Below are 22,064 nucleotides of genomic sequence, written 5' to 3'. Positions count from 1 at the left end.
AGATGTTTGTGGTGGAGCCTGTATCAGTGACAATGTGGTGGTCCTGTCACTGTTCATGAGGAAGGCTGTGCTGGTGGCTTCAGCCCATTTCTCCAGCTGGTCTGTAGATCTTAAGGTTGATTGTATCATATGCTGATGATAAATGGCGCTGGATTAAGGTTTCAGGCTGATGCGCGTAAAGGACGAGAGGTGATCCTCTCCAATTGCAGTCATGATACTCTGTCTCCTGAGATGTCTATTTCAGAAATTATGATTATGGCAAATGTTGTGATTTTGCACTAAACATCTGAAATAGTGGTGTGCAAAGCCACATAATTTTTGCCACATAAAAACACATATTTCGTGCAAAGCCTAGACAAAAAAATCCATAACTCAGCATGATGGAAAAGCCAATCACGATAACGTCCTCATGCAAAATACTCAAGAGTTTCTGCACTACATGGTTGCAGACTACTTGAAAGAAAAGGCCAAGCGAGCTATGCACTCAGATACAAAATACTCAAGAGTGTCTGCACTACATGGTTGCAGACTACTTGAAAGAAAAGGCCAAGCGAGCTATGCACTCAGATACAAAATACTCAAGAGTGTCTGCACTACATGGTTGCAGACTACTTGAAAGAAAAGGCCAAGCGAGCTATGCACTCAGATACAAAATACTCAAGAGTGTCTGCACTACATGGTTGCAGAGTACTTGGAAGAAAAGGTCAAACAAGCTATGCACTCAGATAGAAAATACTCAAGAGTGTCTCCACTACATGGTTGCAGAGTACTTGAAAGAAAAGGTCAAACAAGCTAGGCACTTAACCCACAATAGGCCGATGAGTTTCCAGCAACCAACTCGAACTGGAGAGAGAAGACCCACAAGTGTGCAGGAGTAGGAAAAGCAGGAAAGTCTGCAAGATACAGCTAGGCCAATAATTGGGGACTCCACAAGACTGCGCTAGCCTGTACTTGGGGCCTTGCTGTGGAACCCCAACTCTATGTGTGGCACTATGTGTTTCTCTCTCTGTGTTCCACACGGTCATTACTTCTCGTGTGAATTTTGACTGAATTGTCATTCGTGTTCATGCACTTATATGTAGTGAATTTTCACTGCTCGCCCTTCCTCTTTAAGTTCACCAAACACAGTTAGTTCTACTTACAAAGGAGACGTGGAAGTAAATATGGACTACTATCCAGCCTCCATAATACGAATCACCAAATAAAAAGAATAGACTGAAAGTACTTTTAATGCTATTATAAACAAGCATTGGCAAAGCCAATTGGTCTGGCCCCGGCAACTGTGCAATTGTTTTTTTATTTGCTATTTTTTCAACGAAAGTAATATGCAAAACACATGTCAAAATAAAAGAAATAAACTGAAAGCATTCCACTCCTTTTCAAGAAGCTGTTCATATGTGATCTGGCAAAGTTATGTCAGTCACAGGTCAAGACAGACAATAGATGAAGTGGGCTGACCCATTGACACATGTTGCCTGCTCAAGTGAGCTGAAGCAAAATGTGAATGACACTAGAACAAATCAATGGATGAAGAGGGTTGGCTTAAATTCTTCATATGGATACATGTTTATGCTTTCATATTTGGAATACACGAAGCTGGAAAGAGCGCTAAAACTGTGTCCAGGCCAAACCTAAACATTACTCATTGGTCTTGGAACTTCTTTTGCCTGTGAAAGTGGCAATAGGCAGAATGTATGTGACTATATATATGGATGTGGAACCTCACCCACCAGATGGCATGCTTCATCAACACCCCTCGTCAATTCCAGACGCAAGCTGGATCTTTCTTAGAGTACCTGCGAGAACTAAACCACCCTTCAGAAAATTGATTGACCGCAACCCAGACGCCATTACACCGACGCCGACTTCACATGGACCGAACTTGATTCTTTCAGTGCTCACCAGACCATGGGTGCACCCCTAGATGTACCATTTCTCTTGGATTTTTTGCACACCAGTGCTTGGGTGCAACCCTTAATGTAGAATATCCGTGGACAATTACCTTACTCGACTACAGCACCAACAGATTTCTCTGTAATCTGGTCCTAATGATGGCCTGAATTACATACAGGTCGAAACGTCGTCCACCACTCAGAGCACTTTCTGGCGTTCATTGGTTCCTGAAACTTGTTGTGAACTCTGTGTTTCTTAAATTTTTCGGTTTTGCAACCATTTTCTGAATCATACATTTTGCCCCGTTTTCGCTGTTTCCTACTCTTTGTCACGTGTCACTTGCACGGTTCATTTACTGCTCAACCACTGATGTGCACACAACTGTTTAGTTTACACCTACATGCAATGTAAATGGGGCTGATATACCAATTGTATTAATTATTTTCTAAATATTTAGACCGTTCTATACAATTTATAGAAACTATTGATGTCTCCTGGTTTCCTTTCTGCTGTAATTGTTGTTTACACTGTACATAATTGCCTACAAACATTACCTGTTGAGACGTTGTTTGTTACTCATCATCACCGCTCTTCATAGACATTCACGGGGGTAGCGGGAGCTCCTAGTCTGGCTGGGAGCTCTTTAGAGCATCCAGCGGCTTGCAACGTCCCTGCATTAATGGGACAGGGATAAGCGATAGTCATAGCCTTATTTTTCTGGGAGTGCCAGGGAGCAAAATATCATTAAAATGGCCTAAGGTTAGACAAAAAATATTTGTATTGATGTCTTTCTAAAGTAAGATTACGAACTGAGTCTTCTGTGGCTCTTCAAATGTAGGTGGTCAGCACGTTTCTGTCAGTGTACAGCCGTGGGGGGATTAGAGACCCTGGCCCCCACAGCGCCTAATGTACTGTCATGAGGGGGTTAGTGGCTCTGGTCCCCGACACGTACAGCGCCTAATGTACTGCCACGAGTGGCTTAGTGGCTCTGGTCCCCGGCATGTATAGCGCCTAATGTACTGCCACGAGGAGGTTAGTGGCTCTGGTCCCCGACACGTACAGCGCCTAATGTACTGCCACGAGTGGGTTAGTAGCTCTGGTCCCCGACACGTACAGCGCCTAATGTACTGCCACGAGGAGGTTAGTGGCTCTGGTCCCCGACACGTATAGCTCCGAATGTACTGCCACGAGGGGGTTAGTGGTTCTGATCCCCGACACGTATAGCGCTGAATGTACTGCCACGAGGGGGTTAGTGGTTCTGGTCCCCGACATGTATAGCGCCTAATGTACTGCCATGAGGGGATTAGAGACTATGGTCCCCGACACGTATAGCGCCTAATGTACTGCCATGAGGGGGTTAGTGGTTCTGGCCCCTGACACGTATAGCACCTAATGTACTGCCATGAGAGGATTAGTGGCTCTGGTCCCCGACACGTATAGCGCCTAATGTACTGCCACAAGGGGATTAGTGGCTCTGGTCCCCGAAAAATATAGCGCCTAATGTACTGCCTCGAGGGGGTTAGTGGCTCTGGTCCCCGACACGTATAGCGCCTAATGTACTGCCATGGGGGGATTAAAGACTGAGGCCCCGACATGTATAGCGCCTAATGTACTGCCATGGGGGAATTAGTGGCTCTGGCCTCCGACACGTATAGCGCCTAATGTACTGCCATGGGGGGATTAATGACTCTGACCCCGATATGTATAGCGCCTCATGTACTGCCTTGAGGGGGTTAGTGGCTCTGGCCCCCGACACGTATAGCACCTAATGTACAGCCATGGGGGGGGGGTGGTTAGTGGCTCTGGTCCCCGACACGTATAGCACCTAATGTACTGCCATGTGGGGATTAAAGACTCTGGCCCCCACAGCACCTAATGTACTCCCATGAGGGGATAAGTGGCTCTGGCCCCAACATGTATAGTGCCTAATGTACTGCCATGGGGGGATTAAAGACTCTGGCCCCCGACATGTATAGCGCCTAATGTACTGCCATGAGGGGTTTAGTGGCTCTGGCCCCCGACACGTATAGCGCCTAATGTACTGCCATGAGAGGGTTAGTGGCTCTGGTCCCCGACACGTATAACACCTAATGGACTCCCATGAGGGGGTAAGTGGCTCTGGCCCCAACATGTATAGCGCCTAATCTACTGCCAGGAGGGGATTAGAGACTCTGGTCCCCAACACGTATAGCGCCTAATGTACTGTCATGGGGGGATTAAAGACTCTGGCCCCCGACATGTATAGCGCCTAATGTACTGCAATGAGGGGCTTAGTGGCTCTGGCCCCCGACACGCATAGCACCTAATGTACTGCCATGAGGGGATTAGAGACTCTGGTCCCCGACATGTATAGCGCCTAATGTACTGCCCTGGGGGGATTAGAGACTCTTGGCCCCACAGCACCTCATGTACTCCCTTGAGGGGGTAAGTGGCTCTGGCGCCCGACATGTATAGCGCCTAATGTGCTGCCATGAGGGGATTAGAGACTCTGGCCCCCGACACGTATAGCGCCTAATGTACTGCCATGAGGGGATTAGAGACTCTGGTCCCCGACACGTATAACACCTAATGTACTGCCATGGGGGGATTAAAGACTCTGGCCCCCACAGCGCCTAATGTACTCCCATGAGGGGGTAAGTGGCTCTGGTCCCCAACACGTATAACGCCTAATGTACTGCCATGGGGGGATTAGAGACTTTGGTCCCCGACATGAATACTGTCTAATGTACTGCTATGAGGGGGTAAGTGGCTCTCGCCCCCACAGCGCCTAATGGACTGCCATGAGCGGATAAGTGGCGCTGGTCCCTGACACATATATCGCATAATGTACTGCTATGAGGGGGTAAGTGGCTCTGGTCTCCGACATATATATCGCGTAATGTACTGCTATGAGGGGGTAAGTGGCTCTGGTCTCCGACATATATATCGCATAATGTACTGCTATGGGGGGGTAAGTGGCTCTGGTCTCCGACATATATATCGCGTAATGTACTGCTATGAGGGGGGTAAGTGGCTCTGGTCCCCAACACATATAGCGCATAATGTACTGCTATGAGGGGGTAAGTGGCTCTGGTCTCCGACATATATATCGCGTAATGTACTGCTATGAGGGGGCTAAGTGGCTCGGGTCCCCAACACATATATCGCGTAATGTACTGCTATGAGGGGGTAAGTGGCTCTGGTCCCCGACACATATATCGCCTAACACTATGTACCAGTACATCGGTGTCTGGCGGCTCTGGCCATATATGAGAGTTGTAGGAAGATATGCGCCGTGGAAACAGAAGCTGGACCCAAGCGGTACTTGTCACCTTGGTCTGTCTGGTTGAGGCATATTACTCTGGAATGCAGAGAGGGTCAACAGTGCATTCCACTGACACACAGATGCACAATGTGCAGGGACAGACTCATATGCGACCCGGGAGACATTATCTCTTTGTACAGTTCCCCCATCCTTAAATACATAATGAGGCTGCTGCGCCTCACAGACACCCCCAAATTCAAAACGTAGAAAAGCCCCTCCCATCCTTCTGGTTTCATGCTCACTCTTGGTCCTGTTCGGACGGTGCTTTGGGTGTTTGTTGGAAGGAAAGGCTTTGACACCCCTCCTGAACCAGAGCGCTGGAGGGTAGATGCACCAGAGCCACGTCTACACCCTCGCGGAAGCACAGGCACCATCTTTGGTTAAAGCTTGTAGGGTTGCAACATGGGGTACGCCCTCTACTTTTGTGCACTATTACAGAGTGATGCAGGAAGTAGACCAGAGTTGGTTTTGGGGTCAAAGAAATAGGGGAGGGTTTGATTCCAAAATACCATAACCTGAGCGATGCAGCAGCCCAACACACAAAGAGCCACCGCCCATCCACAGACCAGCAGCGCAAACCAGGGGTGGGCGGATGGGCGGAACTCGTGGACTTTCACTCCGCGGAATTCTGTGGAGTCACATAAAAACTCAGCGAGATTCAGCCGAGTTCTGCCAAGGGCCGGAGGATATGCAGCTCACGATGCAATTCAGCGCCAGTAGCGCGAGCAGTGCTGAAAATCAACATGAATGGCACCATGCTTTGTACAAGAGGGTGCAGCCATTTGAGTTAATTTTGCTGCCGCTCGAGTAGAATATCCTCCCAAGCTGCAGCAAATCGACTTGAACTGCAGCCCTTTGACCACGACTGCCCACAACCACGCGTGACCACCCTCATTAGAAAATCACACCAGGGGACTCCAAATCTCACTTGTGTTCGCAAGCTCAAATTTTCTGGAGTTTTGCTTGATAAAAATTCAGCCATGCCACGATTGGCGGAATTTGGCCAGAATTCTGCATTAAAGAGTAATGGGGAGTGACTAAAATGTCACCATTTCCGTGGCCGGGACATAACATTGCACCCGCCCCTCATGCAAACGCTCCTCAGTCTGCCACCCAAAAGTCCAGCAGTGCTGATACTCATGGACTCACCATACGCCCGTAGTCCTATGGCGTGGAAGACACTCACTCTATTTACCACTCAGACACAGATGCAGTGTCATGGGCACTCATTCGATCTAGCACTCAGCCATAGATCCTGCGGCACAGAAACCCCCACCCATGGTCCTGCGAAACAGCCGCCCTCTCCATTTACTTCGCATAATTTCTAATTTCTAGGTTTGGTGAAGCGCGAACAGCTACCCCAGCAATGGGGCGTCCCGGCGCTGAGAGACAAGCTCACACCTACTAGACGGGGGGTGGCTAAGAGCCTTGAAGAGCAGGAAAGAGGAGGGTCTTGATTGCTTTGCGAAAGGTTTGGAGACAGTCTAAGGAACGAATGCAGAGCGGGAGATCGTTCCAGAGTTTGGGACCGAGGACGCTAAAGGAGCGACCTCCAGCGCGGCAGAGCTTAGTTCTGGGTACTTCCAGAAGAAGTTGGTTAGAGGAGCGTAGTTCACGGCCAGGAACATAGGGTCGGGCCAGGTTTCGCAGCAGAGGGGGATTTCCCTGTTTGACGATTTTAAAAATCGTGGTGAGAGCTTTAAATTTAACTCTGTGTTCCACGGGCAGCCAGTGGAGTTTGTGGATCGTGGCTCTGGCTGAGCATCTGCGAGGGAGACCGACCAGCGTTCTAGCCGCCGCGTTCTGGATTCGTTGGAACCTAGCTGTTTCTGCTTTGTTTGCTCCCAGGAGAAGAGCGTTCGCGTAGTCCAGGCGTGACAAGATGGTTGCCTGGATAATTAGCTGGCGAGCCTCTGAGTTAAAGAGTCCTAGTATAGGCCTGAGGTTCCTTAGGAGACCTATGCAGGTGGCTGCCACTTTTTTAGTGTGTGACTGAAAGCTAAGTTTGGCATCCATCCAGACTCCCAGATTTTTTACGCAATTTTTAGGGAGTGGGGTGGTGCCAAGGGATGACGGCCACCAGTGCTCGTTCCATAGGCTGGTGTTTCGGCCAAGGAGGAGCACCTCAGTTTTCCCGGCATTAAGCTGGAGGAAATTATCCGTCATCCATTGTGCTACCGCTGCCATGCCCTCTCTGAACTTAGATGCCGCGATGGACGGGCTCTCCGAGAGGGTGACGACCAGCTGGGTGTCGTCGGCGTATGAAACCAGTGTGAGCCCCCACTCTTTGGCCACTCTCGCAAGCGGCTGGACATATAAGTTAAAGAGGGAAGGGCTCAGTGCTGAGCCCTGGGGGACTCCCTGAGCTATGGGATGGGATTTAGATAGAAATGGGGGGGCTGACACCTTGAAGGATCTGTCTTTAAGAAAGGATTTGAACCATGCAAGGGCGAGGCCAGTCACGCTGGCCATCTCCAGACGTTTCAGAAGAAACTGTGTCAAAGGCTGCGCTGAGATCAAGAAGGATCAGCGCAGCACTTTGACCGGAGTCTAAAATCCTCCGGAGATGTTCGGTGGTGGCCAATAAGGCAGACTCAGTACTATGGCCCGCTCGAAAGCCATTTTGGGATGGATCCAGGATACCGTGGTGGTCCACATGTTTCGAGAGGATGCCATTGACATGGGCTCCACCGTCCACCCCTAGACCCAGCGACATAGACTCTCAAAGTACCACCCACCCATAGACACCGGTGAAGACCCCACTAAGAGAACTCACCGCCCCTCCCTCAGAGAGCAGCCATGAGACAGTGACGCATGGAGAATAAACGCAAGGCTGTATTGTCCCTTAAGAAGACACGGACAAGTGTCCAAGAGAACACATGGGGCCAGTTCCCGGTAGCATTAATGAGCATAGAGAGTCGTGCTACAGAAGTTATATTTTAGGTACTCTTACACTTTTTTGTGAATCAGAGGCAAAACTTTCAACTCCCTATTGGTAAAAGCGCAGAAAAGGCACAGTCCTATCTGTTTATTTGTTTATTTTGTTGATGAATATTTCAAGAAAATTCCCATTTTAAACCAATTTTAGACAGTTGAGGCCAGATTACAGAAGCATGTGAGAGTTGGTAAAACAGAGCTACAGGAGTACTCCAGTACCTACTAATACATGCCTCTGTGGATTGGCCCATGTGAACAGAGATAAAGCGCTCCGAAGACTGCCCAGCGCCAAGAAGAAGGGGTAACAGCATGTACAGCACTAGGTAAAAATATGTAACGACATAGCATTTACCATCGCAATCAGAAACTGCCAGTTCAAGTAGAATGTTTCCTGCCTACAAATAACACATATGTACTGTAAACATGACGTGCCATGACCCATGCCAATCTACATGGCTTAGCAGAGCAGATGGAATGCATACACGTATCGCGCCTTAGCTCAGTAAACAGAGCACAGAGCTTTTTTTCAGCTGCCTGAGTCTGGGAACGTGAGATACACTCGCTGCATCTCACAGCTCTCTAGTAGGGGTGGGCGGAATTTGCGTCGTTGCGCTATGGAAAGCTCTGCAAAACGGTAAAAAATCTCAGCGAGCACGCAGAGTTCCGCAAACACACGGAATTGCTTGTTCCGCCCGTTCGCGATGATTTTTTCCTGTTCGCGAACGCTGTTTGCGTGCTCGGGGGGAAATATCTTGCGAACACGCATTTTGAAACCGCGAACAAGCAAAAAATTCCGCGAAGCCACGGATCACAGAATTTTTGGCAATTCTGCATTCTCCGCAGAACGCGAAATTACCCAAATTTCCCAAATTCCGCAAGCGGAATGGAATTTACTGCCCAGGCCTACTCTCTACTCTCTTTCGCGATAATCTCTAGCGCCTAGAGGAGATGTAGCTCACTCACAGCCTGGGCTATATGAAAAGAACTCTGTTCTACCAGTTACATATCTGTTCCTTCACAGCCCGCTGACACATTTAGTTGGTAAGGGCTCTATCATAAAAAATATAGCACCCTTGGCAGGCATAGAGGTGCATACTGGCTCCATCAGCGCTCTCTGGACAGTGCCCTACGTCACAGCACCCAGGCTGGAGAGGTGTTAGCAAGCTAGCCCGAGGGGACGTGCAGGTGGATAACGGGAGAACAGGGGCAGGGGGGAGGGATCTACCTGCGTCCACTGCTCTAACTGAACCGCTTCTGCCCAAGGTACCGCACACTGGGTAGGAAAGTAAGCGACGCTCCCCTCACCGGGTGTTCTCTACTTCCATAGGCACTTCCCGCCATCTCTGACCCTCGGCTGCACTGTGTGATCTTGTGCTTATTGAGCAGGAGCGTTACAGGCTCTCCTCCCTCCTGACCCCCTTCTTGATACCCACAGGCCTGTCTGCCCCGCTCACCTGGACCATCGCATTGCCCTGCTCGCCCTCCTGGCCGAAGTAAAGCATTAGAAAGGCCGTGGTGGGCACCGAGAGTGCCAGGGTGCTCAGCACGACGCAGGCCACCAGGGCCAATCTGGGGCCGCAGCGCCTCTCAGTCTTCATGTCACTCATCTGGGCTGGTGTCTTGAACTCTGTCCCAGGGCAGTGCCACTCAGGTGCGCTGCACCTCGCTTTTAGGTGCAGGAGGGGAATTTTCATGTACCCAGAGCAGCCCCCCCTTGCCCCCGCCTCATCACACCGCCTCGGCTTCAAAGGGACTCGGCGACTTCCTGCCTGCTCAGCGTCCCTCAGCCCGTGGGTTGTGAGGCTGGGTGGGCAGCAGGGAGGAGGCTGTGTGCGGCATGTCGTACTGGGCAAGGTAAGCTGGCACCGCAGTTCAGTGGGCTCTCGCACGCACCACAGCGCAGTGGGCTCGCCCACGCACCGCAGCTCAGTGGGCTCTCGCACGCACGGCAGCTCAGTGGGCTCACTCACGCATCCATCATAGACATGTGTATGGCACCTGAGGGACACCGGTTCGATTCTCAGCCTGTCTTTATTCTAAGACTGCTTAAGTACCATTGTCTCGAGTAATTATTAAGGCCTGTATAATAGCGCCTAGGGACCCGACACGTGGTAGACCGCGCTATGTTAAATTAACTAGTGCTTATGCACTATTACTTTAATATCAGATCAGAGGTTTTGTTGGCTTCTGGTATTGCGCTGTCTGATATCACTCACGGCCGAAGCGCTAAACGTGCAGGACAGATAGAAAGGAATGTCCCACAGAGGGTGGACATGAGGAAATATGCGATCGTCAGTGAGGGTGAATTTCCTAAAACCGCTCTTCCTAACGGGAGAGAGGGTGTCATCCACGCTGCCCCCCGGGCTCCTGGGCAGCGGGTAGGGACAAATGAGAAGGGTGGAGCCATAGGAGGGCAGACGGAGGAAAAATATGGAAAGCAGAGGATGAGCGGGAAGGATGGAAAAAGAGAGAAAGCAAGACAAGGGGAAGGGTGGAGCATGAGAGGTGGCAGAAGAAAAGGAGGCGCTACCTGTATGAGCAGCAGGAGGCGCCACCTGTATGAGCAGGCCGCCATATTTTAAAGCAAGGGAAGCCATTGTTGAGGGCTGGATCTTGCTTCAGTTGCTAGGATCAGTCGACGTCTCTGAGGAGCTTCCCCCAGGCAGGTACAGCAGTGCTTGCCCTCTGAGCAGAATCCTCCTACAGAGATACCCCCAGCTGCCCTCTTGCAGTACGCAAGGTACACTCCTCTCCAAGCAGACCCACAAGGTATTCAGCAGAATATTACAGAGTTATTACAGTGATGTTCCCAGACCAGGAAGCTCGCTAGCAAAGACACTGGAACTTAAGCAATTCTCCAACACCAGAAGTGCAGTGCTTAATTTGAGCCGGTGGTTTCCGGTGCTCGGCACCAGCACTTAATTGTCAGCACCAGCTCTAGTGACAGTCCACGGCACGGTGGCACTGTCTGCCTAAATGTGAGATGAGCACAGCAGCATGGTTCAATAAGTCAATAGACATTAACGAAGAACGGCGCCTGCCACTCGCCATTATTGCAGCTTTGGAGGGCCTGGAACGGGCTGATTTTTCACACTTGTAGGAATGCCATGGTAGGTAGTTCAATGGGTTCTGCAGGGGCAACGGGTGGTGCAGGCTGGAGGGGCCTCCCGAGAAGGGCCCTGGAGCTTACTCTTCATTTTTTTTTTTTTTACAAATTAAGCACTGCATACATGGCATTGCCTACGTTGGTCACTGAGAAGTTCTTGCTGACAAAGGTATGTCAGTCACAGGTCAAGACAGACAATAGATGAAGTGGGCTGACCCACTGACACATGTTGCCTGCTCAAGTGAGCTGAAGCAAAATGTGAATGACACTAGAACAAATCAATGCATGAAGAGGGTTGGCTTAAATTCTTCATATGGATACATGTTTATGCTTTCCTATTTGGAATACACGAAGCTGGAGAGAGAGCGCTAAAACTGTGTCCAGGCCAAACCTAAACATTACTCATTGGTCTTGGAACTTCTTTTGCCTGTGAAAGTGGCAATAGGCAGAATGTATGTGACTATATATATGGATGTGGAACCTCACCCACCAGATGGCATGCTTCATCAACACCCCTCGTCAATTCCAGACACAAGCTGGATCTTTCTTAGAGTACCTGCGGGAACTAAACCACCCTTCAGAAAATTGATTGACCGCGACCCAGACGCCATTACACCGACGCCGACTTCACATGGACCGAACTTGATTCTTTCAGTGCTCACCAGACCATGGGTGCACCCCTAGATGTACCATTTCCCTTGGATTTTTTGCACACCAGTGCTTGGGTGCAACCCTTAATGTAGAATATCCGTGGACAATTACCTTACTCGACTACAGCACCAACAGATTTCTCTGTAATCCGGTCCTAATGATGGCCTGAATTACATACAGGTCGAAACGTCGTCCACCACTCAGAGCACTTTCTGGCGTTCATTGGTTCCTGAAACTTGTTGTGAACTCTGTGTTTCTTAAATTTTTCGGTTTTGCAACCATTTTCTGAATCATACATTTTGCCCCGTTTTCGCTGTTTCCTACTCTTTGTCACGTGTCACTTGCACGGTTCATTTACTGCTCGACCACTGATGTGCACACAACTGTTTAGTTTACACCTACATGCAATGTAAATGGGGCTGATATACCAATTGTATTAATTATTTTCTAAATATTTAGACCGTTCTATACAATTTATAGAAACTATTGATGTCTCCTGGTTTCCTTTCTGCTGTAATTGTTGTTTACACTGTACATAATTGCCTCCAAACATTACCTGTTGAGACGTTGTTTGTTACTCATCATCACCGCTCTTCATAGACATTCACGGGGGTAGCGGGAGCTCCTAGTCTGGCTGGGAGCTCTTTAGAGCATCCAGCGGCTTGCAACGTCCCTGCATTAATGGGACAGGGATAAGCGACAGTCATAGCCTTATTTTTCTGGGAGTGCCAGGGAGCAAAATATCATTAAAATGGCCTAAGGTTAGACAAAAAATATTTGTATTGATGTCTTTCTAAAGTAACATTACGAACTGAGTCTTCTGTGGCTCTTCAAATGTAGGTGGTCAGCACGTTTCTGTCAGTGTACAGCCGTGGGGGGATTAGAGACCCTGGCCCCCACAGCGCCTAATGTACTGTCATGAGGGGGTTAGTGGCTCTGGTCCCCGGCATGTATAGCGCCTAATGTACTGCCACGAGGGGGTTAGTGGTTCTGGTCCCCGGCATGTATAGCGCCTAATGTACTGCCATGAGGGGATTAGAGACTATGGTCCCCGACACGTACAGCGCCTAATGTACTGCCAGGAGGGGATTAGAGGCTCTGGTCCCCGACACGTACAGCGCCTAATGTACTGCCACGAGGGGGTTAGTGGTTCTGGTCCCCGACATGTATAGCGCCTAATGTACTGCCATGAGGGGATTAGAGACTATGGTCCCCGACACGTATAGCGCCTAATGTACTGCCACGAGGAGGTTAGTGGCTCTGGTCCCCGACACGTATAGCACCTAATGTACTGCCATGAGGGGGTTAGTGGCTCTGGTCCCCGACACGTATAGCGCTGAATGTACTGCCACGAGGGGGTTAGTGGTTCTGGTCCCCGACATGTATAGCGCCTAATGTACTGCCATGAGGGGATTAAAGACTCTGGCCCCCACAGCGCCTACTGTACTGCCATGAGGGGGTTAGTGACTATGGTCCCCGACACGTATAGCGCCTAATGTACTGCCATGAGGGGGTTAGTGGTTCTGGCCCCCGACATGTATAGCGCCTAATGTACTGCCATGAGGGGATTAGAGACTATGGTCCCCGACACGTATAGCGCTGAATGTACTGCCATGGGGGATTAAAGACTCTGGCCCCCGACATGTATAGCGCCTAATGTACTGCCATGAGAGGGTTAGTGGCTCTGGTCCCCGACACGTATAGCACCTAATGGACTCCCATGAGGGGGTAAGTGGCTCTGGCCCCTGACACGCATAGCACCTAATGTACTGCCATGAGGGGATTAGAGACTCTGGTCCCCGACATGTATAGCGCCTAATGTACTGCCCTGGGGGGATTAGAGACTCTGGCCCCCACAGCGCCTAATGTACTCCCTTGAGGGGGTAAGTGGCTCTGGCCCCCAACATGTATAGTGCCTAATGTACTGCCATGAGGGGATTAGAGACTCTGGTCCCCGACACGTATAGCGCCTAATGTACTGCCTTGGTGGGATTAAAGACTCTGGCCCCGACATGTATAGCGCCTCATGTACTGCCATGAGGGGATTAGAGACTCTGGTCCCCGACACGTATAGCACCTAATGTACTGTCATGAGGGATTTAGTGGCTCTGGTCCCCGACACGTATAGCGCCTAATGTACTGCCATGAGGGGGTTAGTGGTTCTGGCCCCTGACACGTATAGCACCTAATGTACTGCCATGAGAGGATTAGTGGCTCTGGTCCCCGACACGTATAGCGCCTAATGTACTGCCACAAGGGGATTAGTGGCTCTGGTCCCCGAAAAATATAGCGCATAATGTACTGCCTCGAGGGGGTTAGTGGCTCTGGTCCCCGACACGTATAGCGCCTAATGTACTGCCATGGGGGGATTAGAGACTTTGGTCCCGACATGAATAGTGTCTAATGTACTGCTATGAGGGGGTAAGTGGCTCTCGCCCCCACAGCGCCTAATGGACTGCCATGAGCGGATAAGTGGCGCTGGTCCCTGACACATATATCGCATAATGTACTGCTATGAGGGGGTAAGTGGCTCTGGTCTCCGACATATATATCGCGTAATGTACTGCTATGAGGGGGCTAAGTGGCTCGGGTCCCCAACACATATATCGCGTAATGTACTGCTATGAGGGGGTAAGTGGCTCTGGTCCCCGACACATATATCGCCTAACACTATGTACCAGTACATCGGTGTCTGGCGGCTCTGGCCATATATGAGAGTTGTAGGAAGATATGCGCCGTGGAAACAGAAGCTGGACCCAAGCGGTACTTGTCACCTTGGTCGGTCTGGTTGAGGCATATTACTCTGGAATGCAGAGAGGGTCAACAGTGCATTCCACTGACCCACAGATGCACAATGTGCAGGGAGAGACTCATATGCGACCCGGGAGACATTATCTCTTTGTACAGTTCCCCCATCCTTAAATACATAATGAGGCTGCTGCACCTCACAGACACCCCCACATTCAAAACGTAGAAAAGCCCCTCCCATCCTTCTGGTTTCATGCTCACTCTTGGTCCTGTTCGGACGGTGCTTTGGGTGTTTGTGGGAAGGAAAGGCTTTGACACCCCTCCTGAACCAGAGCGCTGGAGGGTAGATGCACCAGAGCCATGTCTACACCCTCGCGGAAGCACAGGCACCATCTTTGGTTGAAGCTTGTAGGGTTGCAACATGGGGTACGCCCTCTACTTTTGTGCACTATTACAGAGTGATGCAGGAAGTAGACCAGAGTTGGTTTTGGGGTCAAAGAAATAGGGGAGGGTTTGATTCCAAAATACCATAACCTGAGCGATGCAGCAGCCCAACACACAAAGAGCCACCGCCCATCCACAGACCAGCAGCGCAAACCAGGGGTGGGTGGATGGGCGGAACTCGTGGACTTTCACTCCGCGGAATTCTGTGGAGTCACATAAAAACTCAGCGAGATTCAGCGGAGTTCTGCCAAGGGCCGGAGGATATGCAGCTCACGATGCAATTCAGCGCCAGTAGCGCGAGCAGTGCTGAAAATCAACATGAATGGCACCATGCTTTGTACAAGAGGGTGCAGCCATTTGAGTTAATTTTGCTGCCGCTCGAGTAGAATATCCTCCCAAGCTGCAGCAAATCGACTTGAACTGCAGCCCTTTGACCACGACTGCCCACAACCACACGTGACCACCCTCATTAGAAAATCACACCAGGGGACTCCAAATCTCACTTGTGTTCGCAAGCTCATATTTTCTGGAGTCTTGCTTGATAAAAATTCTGCCATGCCACGATTGGCGGAATTTGGCCAGAATTCTGCATTAAAGAGTAATGGGGAGTGACTAAAATGTCACCATTTCCGTGGGCGGGACATAACATTGCACCCGCCCCTCATGCAAACGCTCCTCAGTCTGCCACCCAAAAGTCCAGCAGTGCTGATACTCATGGACTCACCATACGCCCGTAGTCCTATGGCGTGGAAGACACTCACTCTATTTACCACTCAGACACAGATGCAGCGGCATGGGCACTCATTCGATCTAGCACTCACCCATAGATCCAGCAGCATGGACACTCATTCGATCTAGCACTCACCCAGAGATGCAGCAGCGTGGACACTCATTCGATCTAGCAGTCACCCATACATGCAGCAGCATGGACACTCATTCGATCTAGCACTCACCCATAGATGCAGCAGCATGGGCACTCATTCGATCTAGCACTCACCCAGAGATGCAGCAGCGTGGACACTCATTCGATCTAGCAGTCACCCATACATGCAGCAGCATGGACACTCATTCGATCTAGCAGTCACCCATACATGCAGCAGCATGGGCACTCATTCGATCTAGCACTCACACATAGATCCAGCAGCATGGGCACTCATTCGATCTAGCACTCACCCATAGATGCAGCAGCATGAGCACTCATTCGATCTAGCAGTCACCCATAGATGCAGCAGCATGGGCACTCATTCGATCTAGCAGTCACCCATAGATGCAGCAGCATGGACACTCATTCGATCTAGCACTCACCCGTAGATCCTGCGGCATGGACACTCATTCGATCTAGCACTCACCCATAGATGCAGCAGCATGGGCACTCATTCGATCTAGCAGTCACCCATAGATGCAGCGGCATGGGCACTCATTCGATCTAGCACTCACCCATAGATGCAGCAGCATGGGCACTCATTCGATCTAGCACTCACTCATAGATGCAGCAGCATGGACACTCATTCGATCTAGCACTCACCTGTAGATCCTGCGGCATAGACACTCATTCGATCTAGCACTCACCCATAGATGCAGCAGCATGGACACTCATTCGATCTAGCAGTCGCCCATAGATGCAGCAGCATGGGCACTCATTCGATCTAGCACTCACCCATAGATCCAGCAGCATGGGCACTCATTCGATCTAGCACTCACCCATAGATGCAGCAGCATGGACACTCATTCGATCTAGCAGTCACCCATAGATGCAGCAGCATGGGCACTCATTCGATCTAGCACTCACCCATAGATCCAGCAGCACAGAAACCCCCACCCATGGTCCCGCGAAACAGCCGCCCTCTCCATTTACTTCGCATAAGTAATGGTGCTGACACTCCCAGATCCACCGTCCACCCCTAGACCCAGCGACATAGACTCTCAAAGTACCACCCACCCATAGACCCCGGTGAAGACCCCACTAAGAGAACTCACCGCCCCTCCCTCAGAGAGCAACCATGAGACAGTGACGCATGGAGAATAAATGCAAGGCTGCATTGTCCCTTAAGAAGACACGGACAAGTGTCCAAGAGAACACATGGGGCCAGTTCCCGGTAGCATTAAGGAGCATAGAGAGTCGTGCTACAGAAGTTATATTTTACGTACTCTTACACTTTTTTGTGAATCAGAGGCAAAACTTTCAACTCCCTATTGGTAAAAGCGCAGAAAAGGCACAGTCCTATCTGTTTATTTGTTTATTTTGTTGATGAATATTTCAAGAATATTCCCATTTTAAACCAATTTTAGACAGTTGAGGCCAGATTACAGAAGCATGTGAGAGTTGGTAAAACAGAGCTACAGGAGTACTCCAGTACCTACTCATACATGCCTCTGTGGATTGGCCCATGTGAACAGAGATAAAGCGCTCCGAAGACTGCCCAGCGCCAAGAAGAAGGGGTAACAGCATGTACAGCACTAGGTAAAAATATGTAACGACATAGCATTTCCCATCGCAATCAGAAACTGCCAGTTCAAGTAGAATGTTTCCTGCCTACAAATAACACATATGTACTGTAAACATGACGTGCCATGACTCATGCCAATCTACATGGCTTAGCAGAACAGGTGGAATGCATACATGTATCGCGCCTTAGCTCAGTAAACAGAGCACAGAGCTTTTTTTCAGCTGCCTGAGTCTGGGCACGTGAGATACACTCGCTGCATCTCACAGCTCTCTAGTAGGGGTGGGCGGAATTTGCGTCGTTGCGCTATGCAAAGCTCTGCAAAACGGTAAAAAATCTCAGCGAGCACGCAGAGTTCCGCAAACACACGGAATTGCTTGTTCCGCCCGTTCGCGATGATTTTTTCCTGTTCGCGAACGCTGTTTGCGTGCTCGGGGGGAAATATCTCGCGAACACGCATTTTGAAACCGCGAACAAGCAAAAAATTCCGCGAAGCCACGGATCACAGAATTTTTGGCAATTCTGCATTCTCGTGTATGTATTGAGAGGGTAGCTGTTCCTAAAGAGGGTAGTGTGTGCTCTCAAAGTGTAGACAGATCGGGTAGAAAGTGGGGAATTTCTCCTTATGTATATAGTGCCCTCACACACCCTTTCGAGTGTCTTGCTTCATCATGGGGCGTTGCTCCTCGTGGGGGTGGCGCTGCAGTCCCCCACGGGCCCCGCGAGAGGGCTCTTTGTCGGAGATCTTTTATTCGGAGACGCCGCAGTTGTGCATGGGGGTGTGTGGGCCTATCTACAAGGTGGTGAGTGGTGTGTTTAAAAATTAATTGATAGAGTATTTGACCTTTATTCGCAACTCTACCTAGTAACGGTTAAAATGGTGATCCTGGAGCTCCTCTTGGAAAAGAAATAAAGAGGGCAGATGTGGTGATAACTGCTGCTCTCAGGAGGGTGCATGTGAGTCCTAATAAAAATTGGTCAACATGTTTCGCGCTTAAAGGTGGGTCCTTAAGGGATCCCGATGCACTTCGTCAGGACCGATCTATAAGTGAATAAAACAATAGTGAGTGTAGGGGAACAGGTTTCAAAAAGAGGTTTGTGTGTTGTAAACCTGTGATACCTCAATAGTAGGTAAATGCAGCGTCCTCGCGCTGTTAGGTAGTCCTTCTTGTATGGATAACCTTTACCCAACCCTGGAAGTATAGGGACTGGGCTCCATCAGCAGCGCGGAGTAGGCAAAAAGAGAAAGGGTGCTCTTACGCCAAGGGTGAAGTGACCTACCCCTCCTCCGAACAACGCTGGGATGAACAAAGGAAGTTGCTTCCTTCGTTCTCTTTTTGCCTACTCCGCGCTGCTGATGGAGCCCAGTCCCTATACTTCCAGGGTTGGGTAAAGGTTATCCATACAAGAAGGACTACCTAACAGCGCGAGGACGCTGCATTTACCTACTATTGAGGTATCACAGGTTTACAACACACAAACCTCTTTTTGAAACCTGTCCCCTTCACTCACTATTGTTTTATTCACTTATAGATCGGTCCTGACGAAGCGCATCGGGATCCCTTAAGGACCCACCTTTAAGCGCGAAACATGTTGACCAATTTTTATTAGGACTCACATGCACCCTCCTGAGAGCAGCAGTTATCACCACATCTGCCCTCTTTATTTATTTTCCAAGAGGAGCTCCAGGATCACCATTTAAACCGTTACTAGGTAGAGTTGCGAATAAAGGTCAAATACTCTATCAATTAATTTTTAAACACACCACTCACCACCTTGTAGATAGGCCCACACACCCCCATGCACAACTGCGGCGTCTCCGAATAAAAGATCTCCGACAAAGAGCCCTCTCGCGGGGCCCGTGGGGGACTGCAGCGCCACCCCCACGAGGAGCAACGCCCCATGATGAAGCAAGACACTCGAAAGGGTGTGTGAGGGCACTATATACAAAAGGAGAAATTCCCCACTTTCTACCCGATCTGTCTACACTTTGAGAGCACACACTACCCTCTTTAGGAACAGCTACCCTCTCAATACATACACGTGATTCTGAGGGAGCACGGGTACTGGACCTATCTCCAATTACGCTCCCGGTCCCCCCCTCTTTTTGTAGCATAATTCTGCATTCTCCGCAGAACGCGAAATTACCCAAATTTCACAAATTCCGCAAGCGGAATGGCATTTACTGCCCAGGCCTACTCTCTACTCTCTTTCGCGATAATCTCTAGCGCCTAGAGGAGATGTAGCTCACTCACAGCCTGGGCTGTATGAAAAGAACGCTGTTCTACCAGTTACATATCTGTTCCTTCACAGCCCGCTGACACATTTAGTTGGTAAGGGCTCTATCATAAAAAATATAGCACCCTTGGCAGGCATAGAGGTGCATACTGGCTCCATCAGCGCTCTCTGGACAGTGCCCTACGTCACAGCACCCAGGCTGGAGAGGTGTTAGCAAGCTAGCCCGAGGGGACGTGCAGGTGGATAACGGGAGAACAGGGGCAGGGGGCAGGGATCTACCTGCGTCCACTGCTCTAACTGAACCGCTTCTGCCCAAGGTACCGCACACTGGGTAGGAAAGTAAGCGACGCTCCCCTCACCGGGTGTTCTCTACTTCCATAGGCACTTCCCGCCATCTCTGACCCTCGGCTGCACTGTGTGATCTTGTGCTTATTGAGCAGGAGCGTTACAGGCTCTCCTCCCTCCTGACCCCCTTCTTGATACCCACAGGCCTGTCTGCCCCACTCACCTGCACCGTCGCATTGCCCTGCTCGCCCTCCTGGCCCAAGTAAAGCATTAGAAAGGCCGTGGTGGGCACCGAGAGTGCCAGGGTGCTCAGCACGACGCAGGCCACCAGCGCCAATCTGGGGCCGCAGCGCCTCTCAGTCTTCATGTCACTCATCTGGGCTGGTGTCTTGAACTCTGTCCCAGGGCAGTGCCACTCAGGTGCGCTGCACCTCGCTTTTAGGTGCAGAAGGGGAATTTTCATGTACCCAGAGCAGCCCCCCCTTGCCCCCGCCTCATCACACCGCCTCGGCTTCAAAGGGACTCGGCGACTTCCTGCCTGCTCAGCGTCCCTCAGCCCGTGGGGTGTGAGGCTGGGTGGGCAGCAGGGAGGAGGCTGTGTGCGGCATGTCGTACTGGGCAAGGTAAACTGGCACCGCAGTTCAGTGGGCTCTCGCACGCACCACAGCGCAGTGGGCTCCCGCACGCACCGCAGCTCAGTGGGCTCTCGCACGCACCGCAGCTCAGTGGGCTCACTCACGCATCCATCATAGACATGTGTATGGCACCTGAGGGACACCGGTTCGATTCTCAGCCTGTCTTCCTTCTAAGACTGCTAAAGTACCATTGTCTCGAGTAATTATTAAGGCCTGTATAATAGCGCCTAGGGACCCGACACGTGGTAGACCGCGCTATGTTAAATAACTAGTGCTTATGCACTATTACCTTAATATCAGATTAGAGGTTTTGTTGGCTTCTGGTATAGCGCTGTCTGTATATCACTCACGGCCCAAGCGCTAAACGTGCAGGACAGATAGAAAGGAATGTCCCACAGAGGGTGGACATGAGGAAATATGCGATCGTCAGTGAGGGTGAATTTCCTAAAACCGCTCTTCCTAACGGGAGAGAGGGTGTCATCCACGCTGCCCCCCAGGCTCCTGGGCAGCGGGTAGGGACAAATGAGAAGGGTGGAGCCATAGGAGGGCAGAAGGAGGAAAAATATGGAGAGCAGAGGATGAGCGGGAAGGATGGAAAAAGAGAACAAGCATTTGCAATGCAATAGGTCTCGCATTTATAAGAGTTTGAGCTATTGGCATTGTAAAATTACAATGCCTTTTATTTATGTTTTGGTTTTAAAACAAATAAAAGGCATTGTCATTTATAATGTCAGTAGCATAAACTTGCATAAAAGCAGTGTGCGGCGTGCAGCAGTGTGCGGTGTGCAGCAGCGTGCGGCGTGCAGCAGTGTGTGGCGTGCAGCAGTGTGAGGCGTGCAGCAGTGTGAGGCATGCAGCAGTGTGCGGCATGCAGCAGTGTGCGGTGTGCAGAAGTGTGTGGCGTGCAGCAGTGTGTGGCGTGCAGCAGTGTGTGGCATGCAGCAGTGTGTGGCGTGCAGCAGTGTTTCGTGAAGCAGTGTGAGGCATGCAGCACTGTGTGGCGTGCAGCGGCGTGCAGCAGTGTGTGGCATGCAGCAGTGTGCGGCGTGCAGCAGTGTGCTGCGTGCAGCAGTGTCGTGCAGCATGCAGCAGTGAGTAATGCAGCAGTGTGCAGCAGTGTGTGGCGTGCAGCAGTGTGTGGCGTGCAGCAGTGTGCGGCATGCAGCAGTGTGTGCAGTGCAGCAGTGTGTGGCGTGCTGCAGTGTATCGTGTAGCATTGTGCGGCGTGCAGCAGTGTGTGGCGTGCAGCAGTGTGTGGCGTGCAACAGTGCGTGGCGTGCAGCAGTGTTTCGTGTAGCAGTGTGCGGCATGCAGCAGTGTGCGGCGTGCAGCAGTGTGCTGCGTGCAGCAGTGTGTGGCGTGCAGCAGTGTTTCGTGTA

At 50.5% G+C, this 22,064-nt stretch overlaps 1 protein-coding gene across 2 annotated transcripts in view; it reads right to left on the bottom strand.

Moving 5' to 3' along the window:
• Positions 1-20,519, bottom strand: part of LOC146808814 (lymphotoxin-beta-like) — an 83,729-nt gene extending 63,210 nt beyond the window's left edge. The window contains exon 1 of one of the 2 annotated variants that reach the window (XM_085615644.1): positions 20,274-20,519. In XM_085615644.1, the coding sequence (XP_085471770.1) occupies positions 20,274-20,513 (240 nt within the window). In that variant the 5' untranslated portion in view covers positions 20,514-20,519. Of the gene's footprint in view, positions 1-9,588; positions 9,819-20,273 lie in introns of those variants that run through there. The other variant, XM_085615645.1, reaches the window with a different exon arrangement.
• Positions 20,520-22,064: the final 1,545 nt, after the last annotated feature.

The sequence above is a fragment of the Triturus cristatus genome, chromosome 7 (genome assembly GCF_964204655.1).
Source record: "Triturus cristatus chromosome 7, aTriCri1.1, whole genome shotgun sequence".
In the NCBI taxonomy this organism is placed as follows: Eukaryota; Metazoa; Chordata; class Amphibia; order Caudata; family Salamandridae; genus Triturus; species Triturus cristatus.
The sequence above is the reverse complement of the archived record's forward strand: the minus strand, read 5'-3'. Positions and strand labels throughout refer to the sequence as shown.